This window comes from Lissotriton helveticus, chromosome 7 (assembly GCF_964261635.1).
Source record: "Lissotriton helveticus chromosome 7, aLisHel1.1, whole genome shotgun sequence".
Taxonomy (NCBI): domain Eukaryota; kingdom Metazoa; phylum Chordata; class Amphibia; order Caudata; family Salamandridae; genus Lissotriton; species Lissotriton helveticus.
The window spans coordinates 1,563,215,243-1,563,242,665 of NC_136068.1; the positions used below are offsets into that span (position 1 = coordinate 1,563,215,243).

The following is a 27,423-nucleotide window of genomic DNA, read 5'->3' on the forward strand; positions in this document are numbered from 1 at the left end:
TTACAGTATGATACAGGGAGACAATCGAATTGTGATAGTTGTACGTTAATATCTTTATTAAAGATATACACTAACACATACAATCCAGGAGTGATTCTAGACCCCAACCCCCCTTAACTTATGGGATGAGAATTGAATTATAGATTTGGTAAGTTTGTAAAGAAACGTTACTTTTTACTATCGACGTATATTTTGACTTAGGAAAATCATGACTGGAAGACTTGGCGACATTATGTTTTGGTTGATGGGACAAGGTATGGTATCCTAGTAGGGAAATTTATTGATTTGATGTGTTTGTATTATACAGATGATGAGGAGATGGTCTTCGGTTTAGAAGACTAGATGAGTGCCTTTTGACATTTTCTGTTTTACACTGAAAGGTGACTACAGCCATACTTACTTATTCTTGGATAACTAGGTGTGCACAGTGCTGACCTGATGACCTTGGTGGTGTAGTAGACTTCTTGATTCTCATATTCCTCATAAATCACTGGGGTGTTTTCCTTTGATCTTATACCCCTTTTGACTGACTTTTCAGCTATTAATAAATGAACTGGGAAGAAAATCAAATACTGATGAATGTATATATTTTTATGTTTATTATACAGCCCTGATGAAGTCATTTGGCTATTGTATTAAGCCAGACGAAACACGTGTAGGCTGTTGACTGAAAGTTTTGAAGTTTGAATCGACATACACAAGAAGTTAAGAATAAAGAGAAGAAATCTACAACCGAATATTAAGTTTGTGGACATTGTTTTTGGATTTTGGAGTTATTGAAGAGCTATATGATTTATTTTCAACCTTCTTAAAACCAGGATTTGAGGAATGGACACTGAGTTGCTGTGACCAGGAACTCTGGTCACGTTATTTGCATTATACCTGTGTTATATATTATAATTGTTCATGTGCATATTCTATATATCAGTAATATTTAGTCGTTTGCGAACCTGTACGGGGACTACTGTTGTATTTAGATATACTGGAGCGCAGGTGAGAACTCCCATTGTTATGGATACATTTGGATATAGAGGGGCGGATGGATGGACGTAAAGATGAAATGATGATAGATTGAATGATGGATGAAAGATTGAATGGAAGACATAATGTAAAGGTAAAATGGTATGTATCAGTGGGTGGATGGAAGGACGAAGGGTGAATGGATAGATGCTTAGATGGAAGAGACAAGGAAGATCTTCTGGGGAGGGTTGTGATGACATGCTTCCCTTGCTTGTTTTTAAAGGAGTTTGGTTCAAAGTGGGAGGTATTTTCATTTTCTGACTACCCCCTTGTAGCCAGGTGCAGAGTTTTCACATGTAATGATACCCATATTTCATATACTCTTGCTTGGAGTCAACCTCATCTCTACTTCCTGTAAGGTCCATCACCTTGCACAAAGGCTTTGTCTGCACTAAAATCAGAAAAGAGCATTTGAATAGTAAACTACCCAAACCGGTTTCCGAACCTTTGACTGTGGATCCACATCCCCTTTCTGGAAAATGAGTATAAAAATGCGATCCAACCGTCCAACTTTGTTCCATGTCCAAGATCTTCTTGAACAAGGTAGGGCAAGCTCAGTAGATTACTCAAAGGGTCATTGTAAGACCACGGCTCATGTCTGCATGACAGCCAGTCTCCCAAAGTTAAAGAGGACAAAACCTGATATAAGTGTAAATGTTTGGATAAGCTGTTGATCTGCATATCACTTAGAAGAATGTCTAACTTCTCAGAGAGGGAATGAGAGCCTGGCCATGCAAGAGGACAGACTTGCCAGGAGGAGAAGCTCAACCATGCTTTTGCTATGTGGAGCACCCAGAAAAGCTGACGACATTGTGAGCGAAGCCTGTGCTGACCCTAGTTTTCAATAATGACCCCATACTCAGGGGGAAACGTTCCTTTGGCATGGGGGTCATTCGTTTTTGGTGGATGGCCATCAAAACTGACTAAGTCCATCCACCAAACCTTTTCTACTTTGACAGGAACCGTCATAATGGTGGTTCCTGCCAAGGTACAGAGACCATCACTGGGCTAGTGGTGAGCTCTAAATTTGTCAAGCAGTAGTCTGTCAGTGTGGAGGAATGAATGTCCTCCACCACTGGGATGGCTTGAGTACCGTCTGCCAAACTCCGTCCCTAGAGCTACATTTTCATTATTTTATGTTTTCGTTGTTCACTCCCTAACAGGCTCATATCCCTGCTTAATGTCATTGGGGTGTGCTAGACATGACATCCTTGGCTTGGTATTACCCAAACGTTTTGCCTTCACTCCATGATTTTGCTGAACTAATTTTTGTTAGCATTAATACTCTATGCACTTTACTCCTGTTAAACAGTGCTAAAGTGCTTGTGCTCTCTCCTTCAAACAGTAAAATTGGACTACACCTAATTAGCAGCTTCAATTTACTTGTACTACCTGTACCCAGGGCCTCTACATTAAGTGCTTCTATTGAGCACCGACCCTCTTTGTGCCACCCACTAAAGGAGCACTGTAAAACATCTCAGGTGTGCCACTGCATCCTGCGAGTGCAGTTTTAAAACTGTCATCTCAACCTGGCAGAATAAACCTCATGCCATGTCTAAAACTTTCTTTTTATTACTTATATGTCACCTCTAAAGTAGGCCCTAAAGGCTCATCGGGCAGGATGCATTGATTTAAAAAGTAGGCCATGTGTACTTAAGTTTTACATATCTGGGTAGTAAAAAATAGCTAAAGTCGTTTCCAGTTTCGTAAAGGCCTGTGTCTACCATTGACTAACACTGGGTTACTTCATTACATTTAATAAGTGCTGACTTCTGATGTGAGCAGATAGAATTGTGTAATTTAAAATCCTTTTTAAAGGCAAAGTTGGATTTAAAGTTGCAATTCTGAAAATGTCATTTTTAGAAAGTTAACACAAAGGAATGATGGACGTAGCTCTTAAACTTTTCAGACACTCACTCCAGTCACAGATATGAGTTGAATCCATCATCGTTCTTTAGCTCACTTTGCCACCCCAGTTCAGAGACATCCATATACAAATTAGTCTTGACCCTGCTCCTCATGGGAACAGTCCAGCTCGAACTGGCAAGCCAGGTCTTCCCTGGAAAAAAGCGTCCTGTGACCGGTTTCGGAGTATCACCCCATATCAGCCAGACTAGTTTGAATCCTTAGGTTTACTTTTAGAAAGTTGGCATTTTCTTGACCTGAACAGCTGTGCCTTTCTACCAGTGTCATGGGTCGCCTGGTATTCAAGTTTGGGTATTGCTTCCAGTCAGTGTGACTCGGTGTGGACATTATGGGTCATCCTGACAGGATTGCTGGGGAGGGGCTGTTCCCAGTCTTACAACTCAAAGGGCTTTTGCCTACAAGTCACCAGTTGACAGTTTTGGAGCCTGGACTAGGGGAAGGAGAAGATCTGACCAGAACCAGTTTTGTGAGTAGGTGAGAGAACACCCACACACAAAGGCTGGAACCAGGTATTCACATAGGACCTTCAGAAACACTCAGAGGAACATTCCTGAACCTATGGAAGATTCAGAAAAAGGACTGCTTTGTTCCCAGTCGGGATACTCTGCTGCCTGAAGAAGGAATTTTGGATCTAATTGCCTCGATCTCAGTCTACCCAGAGTGCCTCCAAGTATCACTTGGGTGACCTCCTGTATGAGATACAGGGACAGAACATTTATTTTATTTATTTATTTTAGTGTTTTATAGAGCGCAAACTTGACCTGTGAGGGTATCAGAGCGCTTTACAGGGTTTTACAGAAGTGAACAAAAATGGCTTAGAAATACAGAAGTATACAAACAATTGGAGATGGGCCGAGGTGCTGGACATGGGGGAATAGAGGGACACGTGTGTATGGCTATAATTACAGTTAATCAGTATAAGACTCCACAGTTTCTAGGTGGAGTGAGTAGGTGATCTGAGGAAAAGGCGATAGTCATAGATTAGTCAGGCTCTCTGTGGTGGTTGAAGGCAGAGATTAGGCGAGGAATTTACCCATGAGGAAAGTTTTGGCCTCCTTTTTGAAGCATGCCAGAGAAGGGATTCTTCTGATGGCGGGTGGGAGAGAGTTCCAAATTCTTGGTGCGGCCCCGGAGAAAGCCCGATTGTAGTTTTTTTTTTTATGAAAGCGGGCAGGTTGGAGCAAGAGGTCTCTGGCGGACCGGGAGTTCCTGCTTCCTCCAGATACCATGAGTTTCTGTGCAAGATAAGCAGGGGAGTTTACATATAGAGCTTTGTGTGTAATGCCACCAGTTTCAGCTGTATTCTGGCCTTGAGGGGGAGCCAGTTCAAACCTTTCAGATGTGGAGCGATGTGGTCAAATTTCCTTGCACTGGCACCCTGTCAACAAGAGGATTTCCTTTAAGCTCCTCATCCATGCACACAAGGCACTCCACAAGACCGGCCCAGCCTACCTCAACAGATGACTCTTCTTCTACATCCCCAACCGCCAGCTCCGTTCTGTCGACCTCGCCCTCGCCACCGTCCCTCGTATCCGAAGAACAACCACCGGTGGCAGATCCTTCTCCCACCTCACCGCCAAGACCTGGAACATCCTCCCACTGAGCCTACGACAGACCCAAGACCTGCTGACCTTCAGGAGGATACTCAAGACCTGGCTGTTCAACCAGTAGCGCCCCCCCCTTTTTTCCCCCAGCGACTTGAGACCCTCACTGGTAAGTAGTGCGCTCTACAAATTCTTGATTGATTGATTGATTGTGCTGGTAAGTAGTCTGGCGGCTGCGTTGAGGCAGGCTTTTAAAGGTGTCAGGAAGATCTTGGGTAAACCCGAGAGGGTGGAACAGCCATATTCCAGCCTAGAGATGACTAGTGCTTGGACTGCCATTTTTAGGTCGGGAGCATCGATGAAGGGTTTCAGCTTCTTTAGGTAGTTCAGGAAGAACCTGGCTGATTTAGCCATCGAGTTGATGTGCTCCCGCATGTTCAGGTTGCAGTTGAGGATTATTCCCAGAGATTTGGCCGATTCCACAACGGTCAGTGGGCAGTTTAAGGCTGTGATGGCCTTGATCCACATCTGAATCTCCTAGTTGGCTTTTGTGGGGGAGATTAAAAGAAATTCTGTTTTCTTTGTGTTGAGTTTGAGTTGGTTAAAGGCGAGCCATTGGACGGTCATTTTCAGTGCCTCATTCAAGGAGAGTATCTCCTCGAGTGATGACATTTTAATGTATATTTGGGTGTCGTCCACGTACATATGGTAGGAGATGTTAGCGGTGCGAAGTACTTCGGTAAGCGGTTCTAAGTAAAGATTAAAGAGGATGGGGACAGGGTTGATCCTTGAGGGACTCCAACCGAGACCGGGGAGGGAGCGGAAAGGTTGCCGGTAATTAGGAATCTCTGTGATCGGTTGTGGAGGAAGAACCTAAACCATTCTAAAACAGAGCCATCGAAACACATCCTGAGTTTGAGGCGTTCGAGTAGTTTTTATTTCATGGTTGACCGAGTCGAAGGCCGAAGATAGATCTAGGAGGATTAGAAGGCAGGTTTTGTCTTGATCAAGGGCTTGGGGGCATCGTCCACGATGTGGAGCATGGTAGTTTCAGTGCTGTGCCCAGGTCTGAATCCAGATTGGGAGTCATCGAGTAGGTGGAAGTTGCTGATGTGTTGACTTAGTTGCTGTTGTACTCACTTCTCTAACACTTTGGCTAACAGAGGGATGTTGGAGATAGCTCTGAAGTTGTCAGGGGAGACTGAATCCAGCGACATTTTTTTTAAAATGGGAGGACTTGGCCGGCTTTCAGAGAGTCAGGAATCCATCCCTGCTGGAGAGAGGCGTTGATTATTGCAGTCCAGCTAGGAACAATGGATTGAGTGGCAGCAGCAAGGCAGTTGGATGGTAGCGGGTCATTAAAGTGATTGTTCGTGTTTAAGGTAGAGAGGATATTAGAGACTGAGTCTTCGTCATGTTACTTGAAGTCGGTCTGGCGTGCTTGATTTTTAGGTGAGGCCGGTGGGGGCAGCACGGAGAGAGGGGGCAGGTCAGAAAGGGTGTTGGACCTGTCAGCCTTAGGGTGGTCTTCCCCTACCTTTTTGCCCTTTTGCCTCCCAGTTTTACCTTACCTTTTGTTGGACTTAGGACTCTGGGCGCCTCACCACTGCTAAACAGTGTTGAGTTGCAGGTGCTCTTCCCTAAAACCTTGTGAGGCTGGCATATCTGCCAGAAGCCACTGCTACCGCAGTACGGCTTAATCCTCCATAGGCTAACATTGGGAACCTCCCCTTATGGGATAACTTCTGATAGGGACCTAATAAGCCTGTTATGTTTGGTCTTGTTGGAATCGGGGCGGGGAACCCTTTCCAATGATATATAGGGTTTGGGCATTACTACGCTAGGGATCCCACTTTTATAAAGGGGACCTTTTCCTGCCTACACTTAGATTAGGCTCTGCAGATTCCCCCCTCCCCTCTGCATACTGATAGCCTGCCTGGGTTGGGAGTGGTGATTCACACCTTCTTCCCTGGGATGAGCTGTGATGGGCTGCCCACCGTAGCCTTAATGGCCTGTCTCTCGTCACTGTGACAGCTAGGTCAGGGAAGGCAGGGAACATACCAGAACTCCCTGGACTCTTCCAGAAGCCCCTGCCCCCAGACCCCTCCAAAGACTTCACCACTTTCTAGCCCCTGGACTGTAGAATATATATGGGAGGGTCCTGGCCTCACTCTTTGTTACACTGCTGGACCTGGAAGAATCCCTGCTGGAGGGAGGACTGCTGCGCAAGAGGATTAACACTGGGAAGGAGGCTGACTGATCCAAGGAACTGCTGCCCCACAACCTGCTGAGCTGCCCTACTGTCTGCTGATCCTGCCCTGCGTGGGAGACTGCAACATCACCACCAGAGTGTCTCCACAACATCCCAAAGGAACTACTTTTCTTTGAACCACATTTTAAAGAGTCTTCAACCTTTTAAAGATTGCCTTTTTGGGACTGCACCCTTTTTAAGCTAAAGGAAACTAGCTGTCCTTGGACCACAGCGTTTTAAAGACTGACCTTTGGAACAGCAACAACACAAGATTTGCCCTGCAACGCTGTACCTGCCCTCAGCACTGCTTGTCCCATGATCCTCCCGAGGGCTCTGTGATTGCCTCTGCTTCTGGCGCAAGCCGACTGAAACTGGCCCTGAGGTCGCCGCCACTGGGAACGGAGCGCGCTGTGTAGCGCTGAGAAGCAAAGCGCTGTGTGGCAGGAGGCTCCGTCATTGCCCCGGACTTGGAGGCACTGTTAAGCGCTGTGCTAAAGGAGCGCTGTGTGGCCGCGCCCCCACACGTGCAGCGCCTGCTGAGCCCGAGGCCCCAGGGGGAGAGGAGCCTCGCATCCTCTCCCGCAACCACCACTCCAGGTAACGCCTCAGTGCAACCAGGCTGCTGCGAGGGGGCGGGGTGCAGGTTGGCCGGGTACCTGGAGTGTGAGCTTTGTGCTTGGCTGGGAACTGACATTCACTGACCGGCCTACGGGGGCATAATTACTTGGTAATTGACACTGGGGCATTTTTTAGCATTACCAGCAGCGCCTGGGCAGCCGCACTTCCTACGCTGGGATCATCATTTCTATGAGAGGCACACTTATTACGCTACAAGGGAACTTTGGCCTAAGAACCTTCCCACAGTGAATTTTGACCATAAGAACCTACCTCAAGTGAACTTTTGCCATCCAAGGGCACTGTGAGAAAGACATTACCAGCAGGAGCCCTTGGCACACATGAGCTTTTGGTGATTGGATCAGGCCTGGGAACTGGATTCATTCTTATTGATTATTGATCTGGCTTGGAAACTGGAATCCTTTTTATTATTGATCAGGCCTGGGAACTGGATTCATTCTTATTGATTATTGATCTTGCTTGGAAACTGGAATCCTTTTTATTATTGATATTGCCTGGAGCTGGATTTACCTGCTTTTGGTTCTCGCATAATTTTTAGATAAAGAAATTCTTATTCTTATACAAAACTGGTGTGGTGTTCCTTTTGTGAGTGTTTTTACTGTGTCATCGCCGTTGTGTGTTGCACAAATACATTACACATTGCCTCTGAAGTTATGCCTTTGCTGCTCTGCGCCAAGCTACCAGGTCAGAAGCGGTGGTCCCTACTTGGACTAGGGTGCATACCCCTGCCAACTAGAGACCCCGGTTCTAACATTGGTGATCGAGCGATGGGATAGGACTTGTGCTTGTGTAACACCACGCAGCGACGCAGTGTACACCGCAACCCTACACCTGACTCTACTGAATATTTGTCTACCCTCTCCAATTGGCATTTTTGAATTTTTTTAAATTCTCCCTGACTGGCTGCTCTTTTTTAAAAGTCCCTTTTGCCTAAGTCCCATTTGATTTTCTCTACAAACGTCTGAGGCCCCACCTAGCAAGATGGAATTCGAGCTGGCCAACCTGGAAGTTTACACAGTGGCGCAACTCAAAGAGTTCTGCGAGGAGAAAGGGGTGCCCTTCAAGTGAAGCGCCAAGAAGGCAGAGCTTCAGAAAGCCTTGAGAGCATAGGTAACAGCCCACCCAGAAGGAGATGGGGACGAGCAAGGACCAGAGCATGACGCCACAGGAAATATTGACCGACTGCACTTGGCGGAAAATGGTAATTTGTTACCAGGTACAAGGGTACCTTCCAGGGCAGGCAGTACTGTGTCAGTAAAGACCCTGTCCTCAGAGGACTTGGAGGACAGGAGAGAGGAGAGACAGCTCAGATTGGAGCTTGCCAAGCTGGAGAAAGAGCGGGAAAGAGAAAGGTGGGCCATGGAGCAGGATCGCGAGAACAAGCGACTGGCTATGCGGGAAAAAGAACTTGCCCATGAGCTCAGCCTGAAGGAACTGGAAATTCGGGCCCTCGAAGTAGGGGCCAACAGCAACAAGAATGGTGGCAGCGTACCTTTGGAAGCTTCACGTGAGTCCAGGGTCTTTATGCCTAAAGATGTGATGGCCAGTTTTAAGGTGGGGGATAATATTGATAAGTGGTTAGCCGCCTATGAGGTGTCTTTAAGAGCCCATGGGGTCCCAGAGAGTTATTGGGGGGTGGTTTGTATAAATACCTACCTCCAGATGTTAGGGACACCCTCCTTTACCTAGAGAAGGAAGCCCAGACTAACTATTCTGTCATGAAAGCCGCATTGCTTAAGAGGTTTGGTCTTACCCCTGAGAGGTATAGGCAGAGGTTTAGGAATAGCCACAAACTTCCCACACAGAACTGGGTAGACTTCCTGGACTACGCTAGTAAAGCTTTAGAGGGCTGGGTGTGGGGCAGCAATGTGCATGACTAGGAAGGGTTGTATGACTTGTTTTTAAGAGAGCACCTTCTAGAGAAATGTTTTCCAGAGCTGCGCCAACACCTGGTTGACCGCAAGTTGACCAATCCTAGTAAACTTGCGGAGGAGGCGGACACATGGGTCAGTACCAGAGTGTCCAACAGGGGTTCTGGGGGGGACTCCCAAAGGGGTGATCAGGGTTCCCACCAGAAGAAAGAGGGGGGGACAAAAAGAAAGAGTTCTCCAAAGGCCCCAAAATAATTCACAAGGGAAAGGGTCTGGGTCCCAGCCCCAATCCGGCCACCAGAAGCCTCCTTTCCTGACAAAGGTCAACAGCCCAGAATTGCCGGTGCTATGAGTGTGGTGAACTTGGACACTACAGGGGGGATCCCAAGTGTCGCAAGAATGCACCACAGCCCACTGGAGGTAAAAACCCCGGGGTGGCTAGTGTAGCGCTTGGGGAGGAGCTGTCCCTAGATGATGGGAGTGAGGGGGCAGGGCTTGTCCTAGTGTCTCTGGGAGACAGTGAGATGGTTCCTAAGGTCCATGTGCCCTCCAATACTACTAAGTATAGGCAGTGGGTCACCCTCAATGGTCAGGTGGTGGAGGCCCTGAGGGACACAGGTGCCAGCATGACTATGGTAAGGAGTCAGCTGGTGTCCCCAGAGCAAATAATTCCCGATGCATTCCATCCAGTTGTGATGGCTGACAACCGGGAGGGTCATTATCCCGTAGCACAGGTTCCATTTGAGTGGGGAGGGGTTTTAGGCCTTTTAAGAGTTGCTGTGATCCCTGCCATGCCAGTGGACTGTCTGTTAGGGAATGACCTTGAGCACACTGCCTGGAAGGAGGTAGAGCTCAAAGCGCATGTGGAGATGCTGGGGTTACCAGAGTGGATCTGTGCTACCACATGGTCCATGGCTGCCCGGAAAGGGAGTCAACCAGGGCTGGAGCCTGGAAAAACGGCCCAGCCAGCTGTTAGAAAGGGAGGAACCCGAGGGCGTGGGAAGCCCGCCCCAGGCGGTCACCCCGTGAGATGGATGGGGCACCTGAGGAGGTCGCACTGGAGTCCGCGGAGGGGGACGTTGTTCCCTTGGGGGACCTACCTACCCCTGCAGGGTGGCAGGTGGAAGGAGGGCCTACCAGGGAGGAGTTTTGCCGGGCCCAGAAGGAGTGCCCTACCCTTGAGGGCATGAGGCGACAGGCCGAAGCCCAAGCAGCAGGCAATGCCTCTGCAAAGTATCATATTTACTGGGAGGATGGGCTCCTTTACAGTGAGCCCAAGGCTCCTGTGCATGGGTCATCAAGGGCCTTAGTGGTCCCCCAGTGCTACAGGGCCTTTCTTTTGGAATTGGCTCATGAGATCCCTTTAGCTGGACACTTGGGCCAAGACAAGACCTTTGCTAGGCTTGTCCCCCATTTGTATTGGCCGCAGATGAGGGTCTCCTCACATGCATTCTGCAGGACCTATCTGACCTGCCAAGCTAGTGGGAAAAGCGGGGCTAAGCTGAAGGCTCCCCTGGAACCACTGCCTGTCGTTAGCACCCCCTTTGAGAGGGTGGTGTTGTGCAATCACGCTAAGTGCTCCAGTTGTTTCCTCTTGACGCCGTTAAGTCCCAACTCCCTCTTAGACTAGTAAGCGTAGCAAGGATGTAACTCTTACTAAGCCTGCTAGTCCATAAGGGAAAGGGGAAGTGGAAGAGAAACAAACAAACAAACACTGGTTCCACACTAGTTCCAGCTGTTGCTTCTCTGGAAGTGTTCTGGGCCGAGATCTTGCTGGCACGTGTCCTGAATTATTGTACACAAGTATTAATATTCACTATTCTGGTTTTGAATAGTTCTAGACAATAACTTGTGCAGCATATTACATTACTGACCATATGATTTATCGGCCCTTGTCCACACTTCTCTGGTACAGGTTTTGCGCAGACCGCTTTGATTTGACTGCCGCCTTAAGATATCAAACAGAATTACTTAAAACTAAGCCTCTCTTAAATTTCTGCAAAATTAGTGGTTACTGATTGTTAGAGCTCACTTCTATAACCATGCACATACCTGAATACCAGGTGAATTATTCTCCAAAAGGGATTCTGTGAATTAAAGAAAAAGAAAGAACAAGCAAGATACCAGCAACCACCAGTAACAACTGTATACTCAAAGATAGTTGCTCTTGAAAATCCAACACTAATCACAACTCGGTAGAGCAGAGCATGCTTTCTATAATTGTAAAGTCTTTTCACCAAGTATCTAACAAATAAGTCTCAGAGTTCCTTATAATAGGTTTTAAACAATGAAATAAATAATTGTAGTTGTAAAGGCTTGTTTGTTTTTCATTTCAAAAGTCTTTTAAGCCCAGCACTAATGTTCTTAGGAAAATAAAACTAAGTCTCTGAAGCTTACTGTCCTTCTTTTGTTTCCGTAGATATGTGGTCGGGTTTCCTGGACGCAAACGGATGTTGCTCGGACTTCCGATGAAGCTCTGCAATCCTCCAGTGTCTGTCAAGTCCGAACAAGAACTCGAGGTGAAGCAGGTAAGGAGGAAACAAGAAGTGAGAAAGGAATTGAAGGGGAGGCGGGAGGAGAGTCAGGACGGGGTTGCAGGACGAGGGGAAGCTGGAAGGAAGGGCCGGATCTGGAAGTCTGAATTCATGGGAGAAAACTGAAGCACTCGTCGTGACGATCAGCAGGTCTTTAAGCCAGCATCCACATAATATATTAACCTGCCTGAAAACTGGTTATCTCATTTAGGGAATGAGCTCTAGAGAACGATTGAATCAGTGACTATATGTAATTTAGGTAGGAAAACCTGTAGCTGTGTGTATTCCCTTAACAGGTGGGCATCGACATTGTTGGGCCCATGGATCCACCAACTTCTTCTGGTCACCGGTTTATCCTGCTTCTGGTGGACCATGCCACCCGGTACCCAGAGGCTATTCTACTGAGAACCATCACTGCACCTGCAGTGGCCCGGGCCCTGATGGGGATTTTTACCAGTGTGGGTTTCCCCAAAGAGGTGGTGTCCGACAGGGGAACCAATTTTATGTCTGCTTACATGTAATCCATGTGGAAGGAGTGTGGGGTTACTTATAAGTTCTCCACCCCTTATCACCCACAGACTAATGGTCTCGTGGAGAGATTTAACAAGACCCTAAAAGGCATGATCAGGAGTCTGCCTGAGGGCCTGAGGAAAAAGTGGGACGTCCTCTTGCCCTGTTTGCTGTTTTCCTACAGGGAGGTACCGCTGAAGGGGGTGGGTTTCAGCCCCTTCGAGCTCTTGTACGGTCACCCTGTTAGGGGACCTCTCAGTTTAGTGAAGGATGGGTGGGAGAGGACTCCAAGGAGGCTTCCCCAGGATGTAGTGAGCTACATGCTGGCCTTCTGTAGCCAAATGGCTAAGTTGTGGAAACAAGCTTCTGACAACTTAAATGCCAGCCAGGCGGAGATGAAGGAATGGTACGACCAGAACTCTCACCCTGTAGAGCTAGAACCTGGACAGAAGGTGTGGGTCACGGAGCCTGGGGAGTTTAGTGCCCTCCAGGATCGCTGGATGGGCCCTTACGGGATATTGGAGAAGAAGGGTAAGGCCACTTACCTAGTGGACCTTAAGACCCCCAGACAGCCCCACAGGGTGCTACATTACATGCCAACCGTCTCAAACCCCACCATGAGAGGTCTGAGCTCACCTTACTGATGGTGACTGATGGGGCAGAGGAAGAGGAAAGTGAACCTCTCCCGGACCTCTTTGCTTCCAAAGAGAAGGATGGATCGTGGAGGGAGTGGTCCTCTCCCCATCCTTGACTCCTGAGCAACAGAGGGACTGCCGCCAGGTCCTGGGGCAGTTCTCCTCAGTGTTCTCCCTTATCCCAGGGATTACCCACCTGTGTACCCATGATGTGGACACAGGAGACAGCCCCCCTGTCAAGTCCAAGTCTTATAGGCTGTCAGATAAGGTGAAGGCCAGCATCCAGAGTGAAGTTACTAAGATGCTGGAGTTGGGGGTGATAGAGCCCTCCAACAGCCCTTGGTCCAGTCTGGGGGTTCTGGTACCAAAAGCTGCCCCACCGGGCACCACACCAGAACTTAGGTTCTGTGTGGATTACAGGGGACTGAACTCTGTGACCAAGACTGATGCTCAACCTATCCCTAGCGGATGAGCTCATTGACCGACTAGGGGCTGCCCGATACCTGAGTACCTTTGACCTCATGTCAGGGTACTGGCAGATCGCCCTAACAGATGGAGCTAAAGAGAGGTCCGCCTTTTCCACCGCAGAGGGCCACTACCAGTTTAGAGTGATGCCCTTTGGACTGAAAAATGCTCCTGCCACCTTCCAGCGGCTGGTGAACCGGGTCCTCTCCGGTTTAGAGGCCTTCTCTGCTGCCTACCTGGACGACATAGCTGTCTTCAGTAGCAGCTGGGAGGACCATCTGGGTCACCTCCAGGAAGTGCTTCAGGCCCAGCAGCAGGCAGGCCTGACTATCAAAGACAGCAATTGCCAGATAGGGCAGGGGTCGGTAGTCTACTTAGGACACTAGGTGGGCGGGGGCAAGGTGCAGCCCCTACAGGCCAAGATAGAAACCATCCTGGCCTGGGAGCCTCCCAAAACACAGACTGAGGTCAGGGCATTCCTGGGCCTCACAGGTTACTACCGCAGATTTGTCAAGGGCTATGGCACCATTGTGGCCCCCTTGACTGAGCTAACCTCTAAGAAATACCCTAGAAGAGTGATTTGGACAGAGGCTTGCCAAAAAGCCTTTGACTCTCTAAAGCAGGCCATGTGCACAGCTCCTGTGCTCAGGGCCCCTGACTTCTCCAAATAGTTTATTGTCCAAACGGACGGCTCAGAGCATGGCATAGGGGCAGTACTTTCGCAATTCAATGAGGAGGGACGGGACCAACCAGTTGCTTTCATCTCCAGGAGGCTACTCCCCCAAGAACAGCGGTGGAGTGCGATAGAGAGGGAAGCCTTTGCGGTGGTCTGGGCTGTGAAGAAGCTGCGCCCATACTTGTTTGGCTCCCACTTCCTGATTCAGACTGACCACCGGCCCCTCAGGTGGCTCATGCAAATGAGGGGCGTGAATCCCAAATTGTTGAGGTGGTCCATTTCCCTACAGGGGATGGACTTCAGGGTAGAACACAGACCCGGAGTAGACCACGCCAATGCTGACGGTCTCTCTAGGTTTTTCCGCCTTAGTGATGAGAACTCCCTAGAGGTTGGGTAGTTCTCCCCACTTTCAGCTGGGGGACACACGTGTTGGACCTGTCAGCCTTAGGGTGGTCTTCCCCTACCTTTTTGCCCTTTTGCCTCCCATTTGTACCTTACCTTTTGTTGGACTTAGGACTCTGGGCACCTCACCACTGCTAAACAGTGCTGAGGTGCAGGTGCTCTTCCCTAAAACCTTGTGAGGCTGGCATATCTGCCACAAGCCACTGCTACCACAGTAAGGCTTAATCCTCCATAGGCTAACATTGGGAACCTCCCCTTATGGGATAATTTCTGACAGGGACCTAATAAGCCTGTCATGTATGGTCTTGTTGGACTTGGGGCGGGGAACCCTTTCCAATGATATATAGGGTTTGGGCATTACTACGCTAGGGATCCCACTTTTATAAAGGGGACCTTTTCCGGCCTACACTTAGATTAGGATCTGCAGACTCCCCCCTCCCCTCTGCATACTGATAGCCTGCCTGGGTTGGATGGTGGGAGTGGTGATTCACACCTTCTTCCCTGGGATGAGCTGTGATGTGCTGCCCACCATAGCCTTAACGGCCTGTCTCTCGTCACTGTGACAGCTAAGTCAGGGAAGGCAGGGAACATACCAGAACTCCCTGGACTCTTCAAGAAGCCCCTGCCCCAGACCCTTCCAGAGACTTCCACCACTTTCTAGCCCCTGGACTGTAGAATATATAAGGGAGGGTCCTGGCCTCACTCTTTGTTACACTGCTGGACCTGGAAGAATCCGTGCTGGAGTGAGGACTGCTGCGCAAGAGGATTGCCACTGGGAAGGAGGCTGACTGCTCCAAGGAACTGCTGCCCCACAACCTACTGAGCTGCCTTACTGTCTGCTGATCTTGTCCTGCTTGGGAGACTGCAACATCACCACCAGAGTGTCTCCACAACATCCCAAAGGAACTACTTTTCTTTGAAACACATTTTAAAGAGTCTTCAACCTTTTAAAGATTGCCTTTTTGGGACTGCACTCTTTTTAAGCTAAAGGAAACTAGCTGTCCTTGGACCACAGCGTTTTAAAGACTGCCCTTTGGAACAGCAACAACACTCTCAAGATTTGCCCTGCAGCGCTGTGCCTGCCCTCAGCACTGCTTGCCCCGTGATCCTCCCGAGGGCTCTGTGATTGCTTCTGCTTCTGGCGCAAGCCGACTGAAACTGGCCCTGAGGTCACCACCACTGGGACCGGAGCGCGCTGTGTAGACGCTGAGAAGCGAAGCGCTGTGTGGCAGGAGGCTCTGTCATTGCCCCGGACTTGGAGGCACTGTTAAGCGCTGTGCTAAAGGAGCGCTGTGTGGCTGCGCCCCCACACGTGCAGCGCCTGCTGAGCCAGAGGCCCCAGGGGGAGAGGAGCCTCGCACCCGCGCCCGCAGCCACCACCCCAGGTAACGCCTCAGTGCAACCAGGCTGCTGCGAGGGGGCGGGGTGCAGGTTGGCCGGGTACCTGGAGTGTGAGCTTTGTGCTTGGCTGGGAACCGTCCTTCACGGACCGGCCTATGGGGGCATAATTACTTGGTAATTGACACTGGGGCATTTTTTAGCATTACCAGCAGCGCCTGGGCAGCCGCACTTCCTACGCTGGGAGCATCATTTCTATGAGAGGCACACTTATCACGCTACAAGGGAACTTTGGCCTAAGAACCTTCTCACAGTGAATTATGACCATAAGAACCTACCTCAAGTGAACTTTTGCCATCCAAGGGCACTGTGAGAAAGACATTACCAGCAGGAGCCCTTGGCACACATGAGCTTTTGGTGATTGGATCAGGCCTGGGAACTGGATTCATTCTTATTGATTATTGATCTTGCTTGGAAACTGGAATCCTTTTTATTATTGATCAGGCCTGGGAACTGGATTCATTCTTATTGATTATTGATCTTGCTTGGAAACTGGAATCCTTTTTATTATTGATCTTGCCTGGAGATGGATTTACCTGCTTTTGGTTCTCGCATAATTTTTAGATAAAGAAATTCTTATTCCTATACAAAACTGGTGTGGTGTTCCTTTTGTGAGTGTTTTTACTGTGTCATCGCCGTTGTGTGTTGCACAAATACTTTACACATTGCCTCTGAAGTTACGCCTTTGCTGCTCTGCGCCAAGCTACCAGGACGGAAGCGGTGGTCCCTACTTGGACTAGGGTGCATACCCCTGCCAACTAGAGACCCCGGTTCTAACAAAGGGGTTTAGAATATGAAGCGGAACTGAGTTTATATCCTAAGGCTGTGATTTTATCAGCGAAGAACGAGGAGAATTCTTCAGATGATATTAGAGATTTAGGAGTTTCCTTCTGTGATTTAGCCAGTTTATTTGATTGGTGTTTAACCAGTTCAAAGAGCTTGCTGCGTCTATTCTTGGCATTCCCCAGTTCCGATCTGAAGTATTCTTTTTTTTAATTGAGGATGTTCTTGTTGAAGGTGTTTTTTTGCCTGGTGGAGAAGTTTAAAATGCGCAGCAGAGGGGTGCTGTCTCCAAATTCTTTCAGAATGCCAGAGGGATCTCCTCTCCAAGTTGAGGGAGCCAGTGAACCAGGGGTTTCTGTCTTTGATTTGTGTTATTTGTAGTTTTAGTGGGGCTAGGTCATTCAGAATGTTCAATGTAGTCATTGAGTAGTGATCGTTGAGGTCACTGACCGTTGTTATATGTGAGGGGGGAGGAGGTCAGAATTACAGCGAGCTTTCAGTTTTCTGTGGTCAAGGTTCTTGGTGTCTCTGACCCAGCGTTTGGGAATCACCAGTTGCGGGTGCCTTTGTCTTGTGGGTCCCGGGTAAAAGGAAGGCAATGGCATGGTGGTCAGACCAGTCACATGGGTCTATGGAGATAAGCTTGACTGATGATTCCTTAGAGGTGATCCAGTCCAGGGTGGCCCCTTTTCAGTGAGTTGGCAGTGAGCAGGCTTGAGTCAGGGCTTGATCAGTTAGGAGATCTTTAATGGCGTTGACGTGAGGATCCTTGGGTTGAAATCACCAAGGAAAATCTCTTTGGCGGTGAAGGAAATCTTAGTTGTGATGATTTCCAAGAGGTGATCGGTGAAAGAGTCATTCAAGCCTGGAGGGAGGTAAAAGATGTGCAAGTTGCACAGTTGTATTGAGTTGCAGCAAATGGAGAGGGCAAGGTATTTGCCGGAGAGAGTGGTGTCGGCTGTGAGTTCAGTGACAAGGAGGTTAGATCGGTAGATGCAGGCGATGCCTCCTCCTTTCCTGCTGGATTGTCTGTCCAGTCTAGCAATGTTGTAGTTGGGAGGGACTAATAGGTCCAGGCAAGGAGATGAGTATTCATTGAGCCATGAATCAGTTAGTATTGCTAGGTCGAAATTTTTGTTCAGGATGAGATCAGCAATATCGGCGGCATGCTTAACTGCTGATTGGCAGTTGATTAAGTGACCAGATGGGGGGGGGGGGTCGGGGCAGTGTCAGGGGTCTGGGCAGACAGGTGTACAGGAGTAAGGTTGCTTTTAACCACACTTCTGTTACGGTGGGTAGATGACCTGTTGGGGTTGATGGTGACCGTGCTGATGGCACAGAACTTGTATCTAGTGGACCAGGGACGACTTGGACAGAGATGTGGTCTTGGAGGATGGCTAGGATTTAGTTTTCCGTGAGGTCTAGTGGAATTGAGGTGGCAGTGGTAGAGTTGTAAGAGAGGGCGAGAGCTCGGGATTCCTCCTCTGAAAGGTGGCATGGTTGCTTCTGCGGGCGGAGGTGTCTTAAGGGTAGCGGTAGTGGGTGCTTGGGAGGCTCTGTGACCTGGGGTGGATATAAGCGGGCTTGAGGTTAGCAAGGGAGAGTTCGGCAAGATGAAGGAGGTTCATTAGGTCTAGACTGGAGATATGGATGCTCTGAGTAAGTTTGGCCGCTCTGAAGTGCAGAGTTTCAAAGTCAATATAAGAGGAAGGTGCTAGAGGGCAGGGGGGCAGAGGTGCAGGAGCAGTACAAGCGAGTTTTTCCAGAGATTTTCTTTGTGAGACGCCAGCCGCATTCATCAGAACACAGTGTCATATCGTCGCAGAACAAAATAAGCATTTGTGCATCGATAATTGCAACTTCGGAATAAATAAAGGATTTGCTCACCGATAATTTTCTGCATTTTTGGAATCGCCATCTAGACAGCTGCTGCTGCAGATAACCTTTTAAAATTATAATTATTGATACAGATAGTGATTCACTCTCACTTAAGTGGTTCATCAGACAGCACCAAATTTTACTGTCCTGAAGATGGTCTGAAAGACGAAAGCTGAACAGACCGAAACGTCGACTATCACATCTATTTCCAAGTGGAAATTAATTTGGTGGATCCCCACCGAGACCAGGAAGACCGTCACCCAGGCCCTCGTCACCAGCCGACTGGACTACGGCAACGCCCTCTACGCCGGTACCACCGCCAAGCTCCAGAAGAGACTCCAGCGGATCCAGAACGCCTCAGCCAGACTCATCCTCGACATCCCACGCACCAGCCACATCTCCGGACACCTGAGAGACCTTCACTGGCTCCCCGTCAACAAAAGAATCACCTTCCGCCTCCTCACCCACGCACACAAAGCCCTACACGACCAAGGCCCGAGCTACCTCAACAGCCGAGTCAACTTCTACGCTCCCAAGCGCCACCTCCGATCAGCCAACCACGCCCTCGCCGCCGTCCCCCGCATCCGAAGAACGACTACAGGAGGAAGGTCCTTCTCCTACCTGGCCGCCAAGACCTGGAACTCCCTCCCGACCGACCTGCGCCTGACCCAAGACCACCTCTCCTTCAGGAAGAAGCTGAAGACCTGGCTGTTCGAGCAGTAGCGGCACCCCCCCCCCCCCCCCCCCCCAGCGCCTTGAGACCCTACGGGTAGGTAGCGCGCTCTATAAGTGTCAATGATTGATTGATTGATTGAATTTCTTTGAGAGTTGCGTATTCTTATTGTTTGATTTGTGACTTTCATCATTACATTTGGAATAGTCATCTTTTATGTATTGTTAGCACAATGTGTTTTTGGCTTCTTTGCATAAATTTGTTGCTGTAAATATTTACTTTTATTCTGTACCCTACTTTAATATTTAATGTCTAAATAAGACTGACCTTTTCTAAATACCCAAGTTCTCCCGTGTTGTTTTTTCCCCTTTTCCATCTGTTTGCATTGCTGCTTTGTTGTCTATTGACACTACTTAGTAATCTCCTGTTGGAGTGACACCTTCAGATTAAACCATATAATTCATCAGAAGTTATTCTACTTAAACAAAATCCCTTGCAGGTTCCTTTTACTTGATTAAAGCATTGCCCAACCCTACAGAGGTATATTGGGTTTCCCCCCTTTTATTACTCGGAGCAGTACAAGCGGCATGCATAGGTGGTAGGGGAGAAGGGTAGACTCGAACTGAATCGAAGGTCTTTAAAGGCGTACCAAACTCGCGTTTCAGGTGGATGGCTGGGGTGGAGGTGGTCAGAGGTCTAGGGGCGACTCTGTTGGAGGTGCCGCGGGATGTGCTATGAAGGTTAGGATGATCAGTGTTGAAAACCCTTAGAGGGCTAGCTCGACCTGAATCAGAGGTCTTTGGGGACGTACCAGTCTCACAGTCAGTGGGAGACAATGGGGGGGGGGGGATCAAATGTGTAGTGGCGATTCTGTAGTCAGGGTCAGGAGACATGCTGGGGAGGATAGGATGAACTGTGTTGGAAGCCCTTGGAGGGGGGTATGTGGGTGGCTAGGTACGTTATGCTGGCTGGTCATGGGGTCATTGGTGCAGGTGTTAGTTACCCTGTGGGTGTCGTGCACATGGTTTCTGAGGAGGGTGAAAAGGTCTGCAAATTTATTGAGGTTATTGTTTGAGGCTTGAATCAGACCGATACCATTTTTGTAGAGGGTGATGGTTAGGTCAGCTCGCAGGGTTGAGGAGGGCGCTATTGTGAGCTTGTTGCTGTATGGAATGTTCTTGTTTGAGCGAACAATAAGAAGGTGCACAAAGGTTTTGCGCCAGGAAGCTGTTCTTCTGGAGTAGAAGATAAGGTCATTAATGACTATGCCAATGCCCGCGCTGTAGCGCAGGTCGGATATCAGCGTCTCAGGGTGGCATTTTAGAGTGGCATGCTTGAATGATTTAGCAGCGGTTTTGGAGAGGTTGGGGGGTAGACCAGAGTATAAGAGTTTTCCCCAGTCACGGTCGGGCCAGGACCTGACATGTTGGCTAGGGTAGGGCACTATATGATTAAAAGGGACAAATAGGCAGCGGAGGGATTGGTCTCCAGGCACCAGGCGTGATAGAACTATAGAGACTAAAACTGGTCTCTCCGGAGTGCTACTCATCAGTCACCAAGGTGGGGCGGCAGAACAAGTTTAGGAGAGACCTCCTTGCAACTGCGTAGCTGGCCAGCTTTACCTGGTCCTGCTTGGACCTGTCTGAGCTCTGCTTCTGGCCTCTGCTGGAGTGAGCCCTGAGCCCCAAGACGTGCCACCAGAGTTCTGGAACATTGGCTAACATCATTGGAAGATCCTCTGAGAAGAACAAGGTAAAAATCCTGAAGTTGGGCTCTGCATGACCGTGAGCAGGCCCATTTGCACTGAAACTCTGCCACATGCGACAACCACCAACGCGAAGTTCCGATGAGATATGCTCTGCAGGTCGACAATGACCAGCTACGATGATCGCCACGCGAGACCTGCACTTCGTCCTACAGCAATGACAGCCAACAGCAACCGCCACCGAGAACCTCCAGTGATGACCTGATCTTCGCATTACAGCAACAACGTTCCACAACGCTAAATCTGTACTTTGCGCCAAAAGCCTTCTTTTGCAGCCTCCTCCAAAGCCAATGGGACTCTTTGAGCAAAACTTGAGAAGGTAACTCTTCAGTGGGACTAACCTGGTCCCATTATCCATCTCGTGCTCCATCCTAGTCAGCCAAAACTTGTGACTTTTTATCGGTCTAGAGTGACCAGATGACCGCAAGTGGGGCTTTGTGCCTTTAGGCGCTATTTTATCGAAATCTTTAAAATTGAATATATCTGTTTCTACTGATTAGATTTTTTACACTGTTTTGAGATTTTTCTTGTTTTGTGTTTTCACTTTAATACTGTTTGTGTGGTGCATAAATACTTTGCACATTGCTTCTAAGGTAATCCTGACATTTTTTGTGCCAAGCTACGAGACGGTTCAGCAAAAATGAATTTAGTGAATTTTCTGGTTCACCTTGACAAGGATTGTGGTTGTTTTCGGAGTCGGGTTTCCAACCCCTCAAATAATAACCAAATTTCTTTCAGGTGGCATAGCCATGACTGTGAGTAAATCAAGGGCTCGGAAAAATACTATGCCCAAAAGGGGTCCTATCGAATATTACGATGTACTGCCTATCTATCAGAAAGCAAGGAGTAAACCGAGTACTAGAAATAAGCAATGACTAAGTAACACACCCTCACACTTTCCAGTTAGGTGCAGGCTATGGCCATTCCCTACTCACCCACAATAATTGTAGCACAAACTTTATGACAGGCCTTTATTTTTTAAAATAAAAAATCCCAATAGGATGTCTAATTTGTTTTCGAATATGTCACCTATTGATCCATTCAGTGGCACAACAATCAATAAAATAAACAAGCAAGGAAGGAAAGTGACAATAAAGTAAAGCCTTAATAGTGCATGAAAGATTGGAATTTCACTCAGTAAAATTTAGTATCTATTTCCTTCTTCCTCAGTTTCTTGTGTAATAATCTTTCCAGTCGGTTCCAATATTGTAATGAAATGACAGCTTCAGTCTTCTGCTCTACACTCCTTCCCTTCAATGAAGATGGGACAGCCACACAGACATGCAATAAAGGTAGAATGTTCAAACCCCCTGTTGGAAATGGCCCTTTTTGCTGGGTTATCCCCAAACTTTTTGCTTCTTCCTCCTTCCTTACCTGTAGTTGTTGGCTATAGGACTCTGGGCACTTTACCACTGCCGATCAGTGCTAAAGTGCATATGCTCTCTGTGTAAATTGTTATTGTGCTTGGTTATCCATGATTGGCATATTTGCTTTACCAGTAGGTCCCTGGTAAAGTGCACTAAATGTGACAGGGCTGGTAACTCAAATGCTACTTGTGGGCTTGCAGCACTGATTGCGCCACCCACATAAGTAGCCCTGAAAAGATGTCTCAGGCCTGCCACCGCAGTGCCTGTGCGCAGTTTGCTAACTGCCATCTTGACCTGGCCAGTGAACCCACTTGCCAGGCCTTACCCTTCCCTTTTCTTGCACATTGGACACCCCTATGGTAGGCCGAAGGTACCCCCTGGGCAGGGTGCAGTGTAGGTAAAAGGTAGCGAATGTACTAGTGTGGGTAACATGTCCTGATAGTGAAATACTTCTAATTTCGTTGTTCACTATTGAAAGGCAATTCTGCAGTTCACTGCTGGAAAATTCATTGGCCTTGGCCACTACCCTCCCCAACTTTATGATTCTAGGGGACCTAAACATCCACTTTGACAATGGCGGAGACAAGTTAGCCTCCAAATTGTCAATGGACCTGGCGACCTATCAGCTTCATCTGGGGAGCCTCCAGCCCACTCATACTCTGGGGCATCTCTTGGACCCCATTTTTCCAACATCCCTGACATCAAAGTACCCACACCTATTCAAGTTCCGTGGTCAGACCACTTTCTTATACCGATTAATTGGCGATTCGCGGCCATCCATCGCCCCAAACCAGCCCCCAGTAGGCTTGCACGCCCATGGTATAAACTGGACCCGGAAGAATGGAAGCGTATCTTGGAGCTCTCACCTCTAACGGGTGAGACGGATCCTCTATCAGCGGACATTACGTTTTCAAAGTGGATTGAAAACTCATTGGATACAGTCCTTCCGAGAACATCCACCTGCAAACCTCGTGGCAAAACCACAGCGCCCTGGTTTACTAAGGAAGTCCAACTCCTAAAAAAACTTTGCAAAAAGTCTGAAAGGGCATGGAGGAAGGACTTCGATCCCTACAAGAAGCAGGACTATAAACTCATGATTCTCAAGTATAAAAAGGCTTTGAAATCGGCACAAGCCTCATTCTTTGAAGAAAAAAATTAGATCTTCTGCCAACTCGTCGAGGGAAACATTCCAAATTGCGAAAAAGCTTTTAAAAATGCCTGACCCCCCCCTTGCCCCATAGATCCCTCGGATAGTCGCTGTAATGAGCTAGCCGAGTTTTTTGACTCGAAGATCCAAAAAATCTTAAACCATCTCCCCCTGCACAACACTACTGGCATCCATGACTTACGAGATTCGCCTAGTTTAACGTCATCGCAACCCGAGCCCAATCTGGATATGTTTGTTCCTATAACAAAAGACTCCCTTTCCTCCATCTTTCAATCAATTAAAAGCGGTTCGCCGTTAGATCCTGCCCCTTTGAACATCTTAAAATTAGTGACCCCGGTTATTCTCGCACCCATGGCAAATTTGATTAACCTCTCGCTCTTGCAGGGCACTGTACCCCTAAGTTGGAAAAGGGCTGTCGTTAAAGCACTGATCAAAAACCCAATCTGGACCCGCTGGAATTGAACAACTTTTAGCCAATCTTCCTTTTACCAGGCGTCAGCAATACATTAATCGTCAGTAATCTGACTATCTTGAAACAAATTATCTACTTAAACCCTCACAGACGGGCTTTCGCCCTGGTCAGAGCACGGAGACCGCAATGATTGCGGTTGTGGAAGAGGCTAGAAAGATCATAGACTCAGGGGGATCAGTGGCAGTGATCCTCCTGGATCTGAGTGCGGCCTTCAACACCGTGAATCATCTCACACTGGTCCACCGGCTCGAGAACTTGGGTATCTCAGGGTTGGCTCTGTCCTGGCTCAAATGCTTGTTACATAACCGCTCATTTCAAGTGGCGGATGGTAATGTTATCTCTAAGACAACTCCTGTACACTGTGGCATCCCCCAGGGCTCTTCTTTGAGCCCCACGCTTTTTAATGTGTACATGTCCCCACTTGAAAAGATTGTCACCCCATATGGTATTAAGCTCCTGACCTATGCTGATGACACCCAGCTTGTTGTATCACTAAGTCAACAGGATCACCCTCCTACAGATCTTTACTCCTGTCTTGGGGATATAACTAGATGTATGGACAGGACCCATCTCAAGCTTAACAGCGATATGACGGAGATCCTGGTCTTGGGCAATCAATCACACTTTCGCCCGGAGACCTTGTGGCCCCCCTGTATGGGCCCACCTCCAATCCCAAAGTCTGACATCAAAAGTCTGTGGATTTGGTTAGATTAAGGCTTACACTTAACACCCAAGCCAGAAAAACTGCTGGAGCCTGCTGTGGTCTCCTACGCATTTCTCGAAAAATCCTACCCCTACACCCGACCCAATCTAAAAAGCTTCTGATCCAGGGCCTCGTTCTGTCCCGATTGCTCTACGGCAATGCCCTTTACCTCGGTGCCCCTAATAAAGTAACGGCGAAGCTCCAGGTTGTACAAAATACCGCTGCCCGGCTTCTTACGGGCACTAACAACCGCTGCTCAGCCAAACCAGCCTTCAGGTCACTCCACTGGCTACCCATAATTGAAAGGGTGTATTTTAAGGCCCTATGCACTACCCACAAAATTCTGCATGGCAAGGCCCCTCCCATCTTAAAGGACCTCGTCGTTCCCTACAAAAGCAACAGAACTCTTCGATCCACTCACCTTCATCTGACTTCAATACCCAGGATCAAGAGGGCCCGGTCTGGAGGCCGTCTTTTTTCATACAATGCCTCCTAACTGTGGAATGCACTGCCAATCGACATTCGGGCTCAGCCTAATCTTCTATTGTTTCGTAAACTTCTGAAGACTTGACTGTTCCCCTAATTAATTCCCCCTCGATCCCATCTGTTCTATCACCAGCGCTGGGACGCTCATGGGCAGCCATGCACTCTATAAATCCGTAAACATAAACATCTTACCCATAGGACAGAATGGGGAATGCCGTGTAACATGTTTACCTGCATATCTTCGCATAGGAGTGAGGTAGAAAATTGGAATCTGGTGTCCCTGAACTCAGAAGTTGATAACACATCGTTTAGGAAGGATGGCTTTTAAATTCTGTGTTTGAAAATAGTGCTTTTAGAAAGTGGCTATTTTCTTGTTCAACCTTTCTGTGGGCCACTGCCTGTTTGTGGATTGACTGTCTAGTTTGAGAGTGACAAGGGCTGAGGTGGCTCGAGGAGTCTGGGTGAGTCAACATTAGGATGAATAGGACAATCTACATTTGGCCTGGTGGGAGGAGTAGCATAGCCCTGTATCCGTGTGTGAGGCCCTTGCTGCTGGGAGTTGGAAGCATGACGCAAGGAGGGAGAAGCTTGATGCCGCTGCCGCTGTTCCCCGTCGCATCACCGGAGAAGCGTGTCCCTGGACAGTCGCATCACTAAGGAAGCGTGCTGTTGCAGATCGCCATTGCATCACTGGAGAAGCGTGTTGCGGCTCAAGAAACCACCAATTTCGCCGCACAGCCGTAGGGCGTGCACACATCGAAGTTGATGCATCGCACCAAAGACACCTTTTTACCACATCGCACCAGATCGTCGCAACGCATCGAGGCGCCATCTTGTTACATCGCAACTGGAGTGGAGGAAGAATCAACGCATCGCCTTCTCTGCGACCCATTTGTTTGTTCTGCGTTATGCATCTAAGTTACTTTGAGAGAAAAGTGGCTCATTTACCATCTACAAGTTTATTTTTGCAACAACCCTTTTTAAAGTCATTCTACTGAGTATTTATATGTTGGATTTGTGTTGTTTTGGTCTTGTTTAGTTTAGATAAAGATATTTTATTTTTCTAAACTGGTGTGGTGTCCATTTGAGGTGTTTTCACAGTGTTACTGTGAGTGTTGGTACAAATACTTTACACATTGCCTTTGGGATAAGCCTTTCTGCTCATGCCAAGCAACCAAGGGGGTGAGCAGGGGTTATCTAAAGTGTGTATTCCCCTTACCCTGACTAGAAGCAAGGGTCCCTATTTGGACAAAGGTACCTACCTCTGCCTACTAGAGACCCCTAGCTCTAACACCTCCCATAGCCCATAAATCCTTGGGACATGTTACATCTGGCCCTACCACCACTCAAATCTTTTCTCCAAAGTAATCTCCTTGGTGGTGAGTGGGCTGTGGCAGGGCCCATCGCTGCTTTGTGTAGCGCTTCGCGCTTTCGTATTTTTAATAGCTTGCTCAATTCAAAAGCATTTTAACTCATTTTTAATTGCTTGCTCAACTTAAAAGCACTTTAACTCATCTAATTTGCACTTGTGCTGGGCGGGCAGCGGGATAGCGAGTGAGGCTTCCCGTCTAGGCGGCCCTTAGCGCAGTATCCGGAACACCTACCTGACTAGGGACGCACACCGGGGGGCTGATCTGTCATCCTTCCTTCCCGCCCCGGTCCGACGTGGTGGCTAGCACCTTTGTGCAGAGGGCGTGGAAGGTAAGACAGCCACTTCCGGTGCGCGGGAGGCCGATCAGCGGTCTAGTGTTCCTCACGCAGACGGGCTGCGGGATACTTAAGGCACTAGAAGATCCGCCCGCATTGTGGTGAGTGGGCTGTGGCAGGGCCCATCCCTGCTTTGTGTAGCGCTTCGCGCTTTCGTATTTTTAATAGCTTGCTCAATTCAAAAGCATTTTAACTCATTTTTAATTGCTTGCGCAACTTAAAAGCACTTTAACTCATCTAATTTGCACTTGTGCTGGGCGGGCGGCGGGATAGCGAGTGAGGCTTCCCGTCTAGGTGGCCCTTAGCACAGTATCCGGAACACCTACCTGACTAGGGACGCACACCGCGGGGCTGATCTGTCATCCTTCCTTCCCGCCCCGGTCCGACGCGGTGGCTAGCACCTTTGTGCGGAGGGCGTGGAAGGTAAGACAGCCACTTCCGGTGCGCGGGAGGCCGATCAGCGGTCTAGTGTTCCTCACGCAGACGGGCTGCGGGATACTTAAGGCGGATGCCTACCCGGCCGTGCAGCGGACGCGCGCAGCCGGCGCGCCGG

The 27,423-nt window shown here is 48.5% G+C and overlaps 1 protein-coding gene across 5 annotated transcripts in view; it reads left to right on the plus strand.

The window, feature by feature from the left end:
• The window catches only part of LOC144767544 (uncharacterized), a 360,042-nt gene that overhangs the window by 243,181 nt on the left and 89,438 nt on the right, over positions 1-27,423 (plus strand). For all 5 annotated transcript variants that reach the window (XR_013598250.1, XR_013598252.1, XR_013598251.1 and 2 more), the window contains one exon: positions 11,668-11,776. Coding sequence is in view for 1 of the 5 variants with exons in the window: in XM_078650962.1 (XP_078507088.1) it covers positions 11,668-11,776 (109 nt within the window). In the remaining 4 variants the exon portion in view is untranslated. The remainder of the gene's footprint in view (positions 1-11,667; positions 11,777-27,423) is intronic.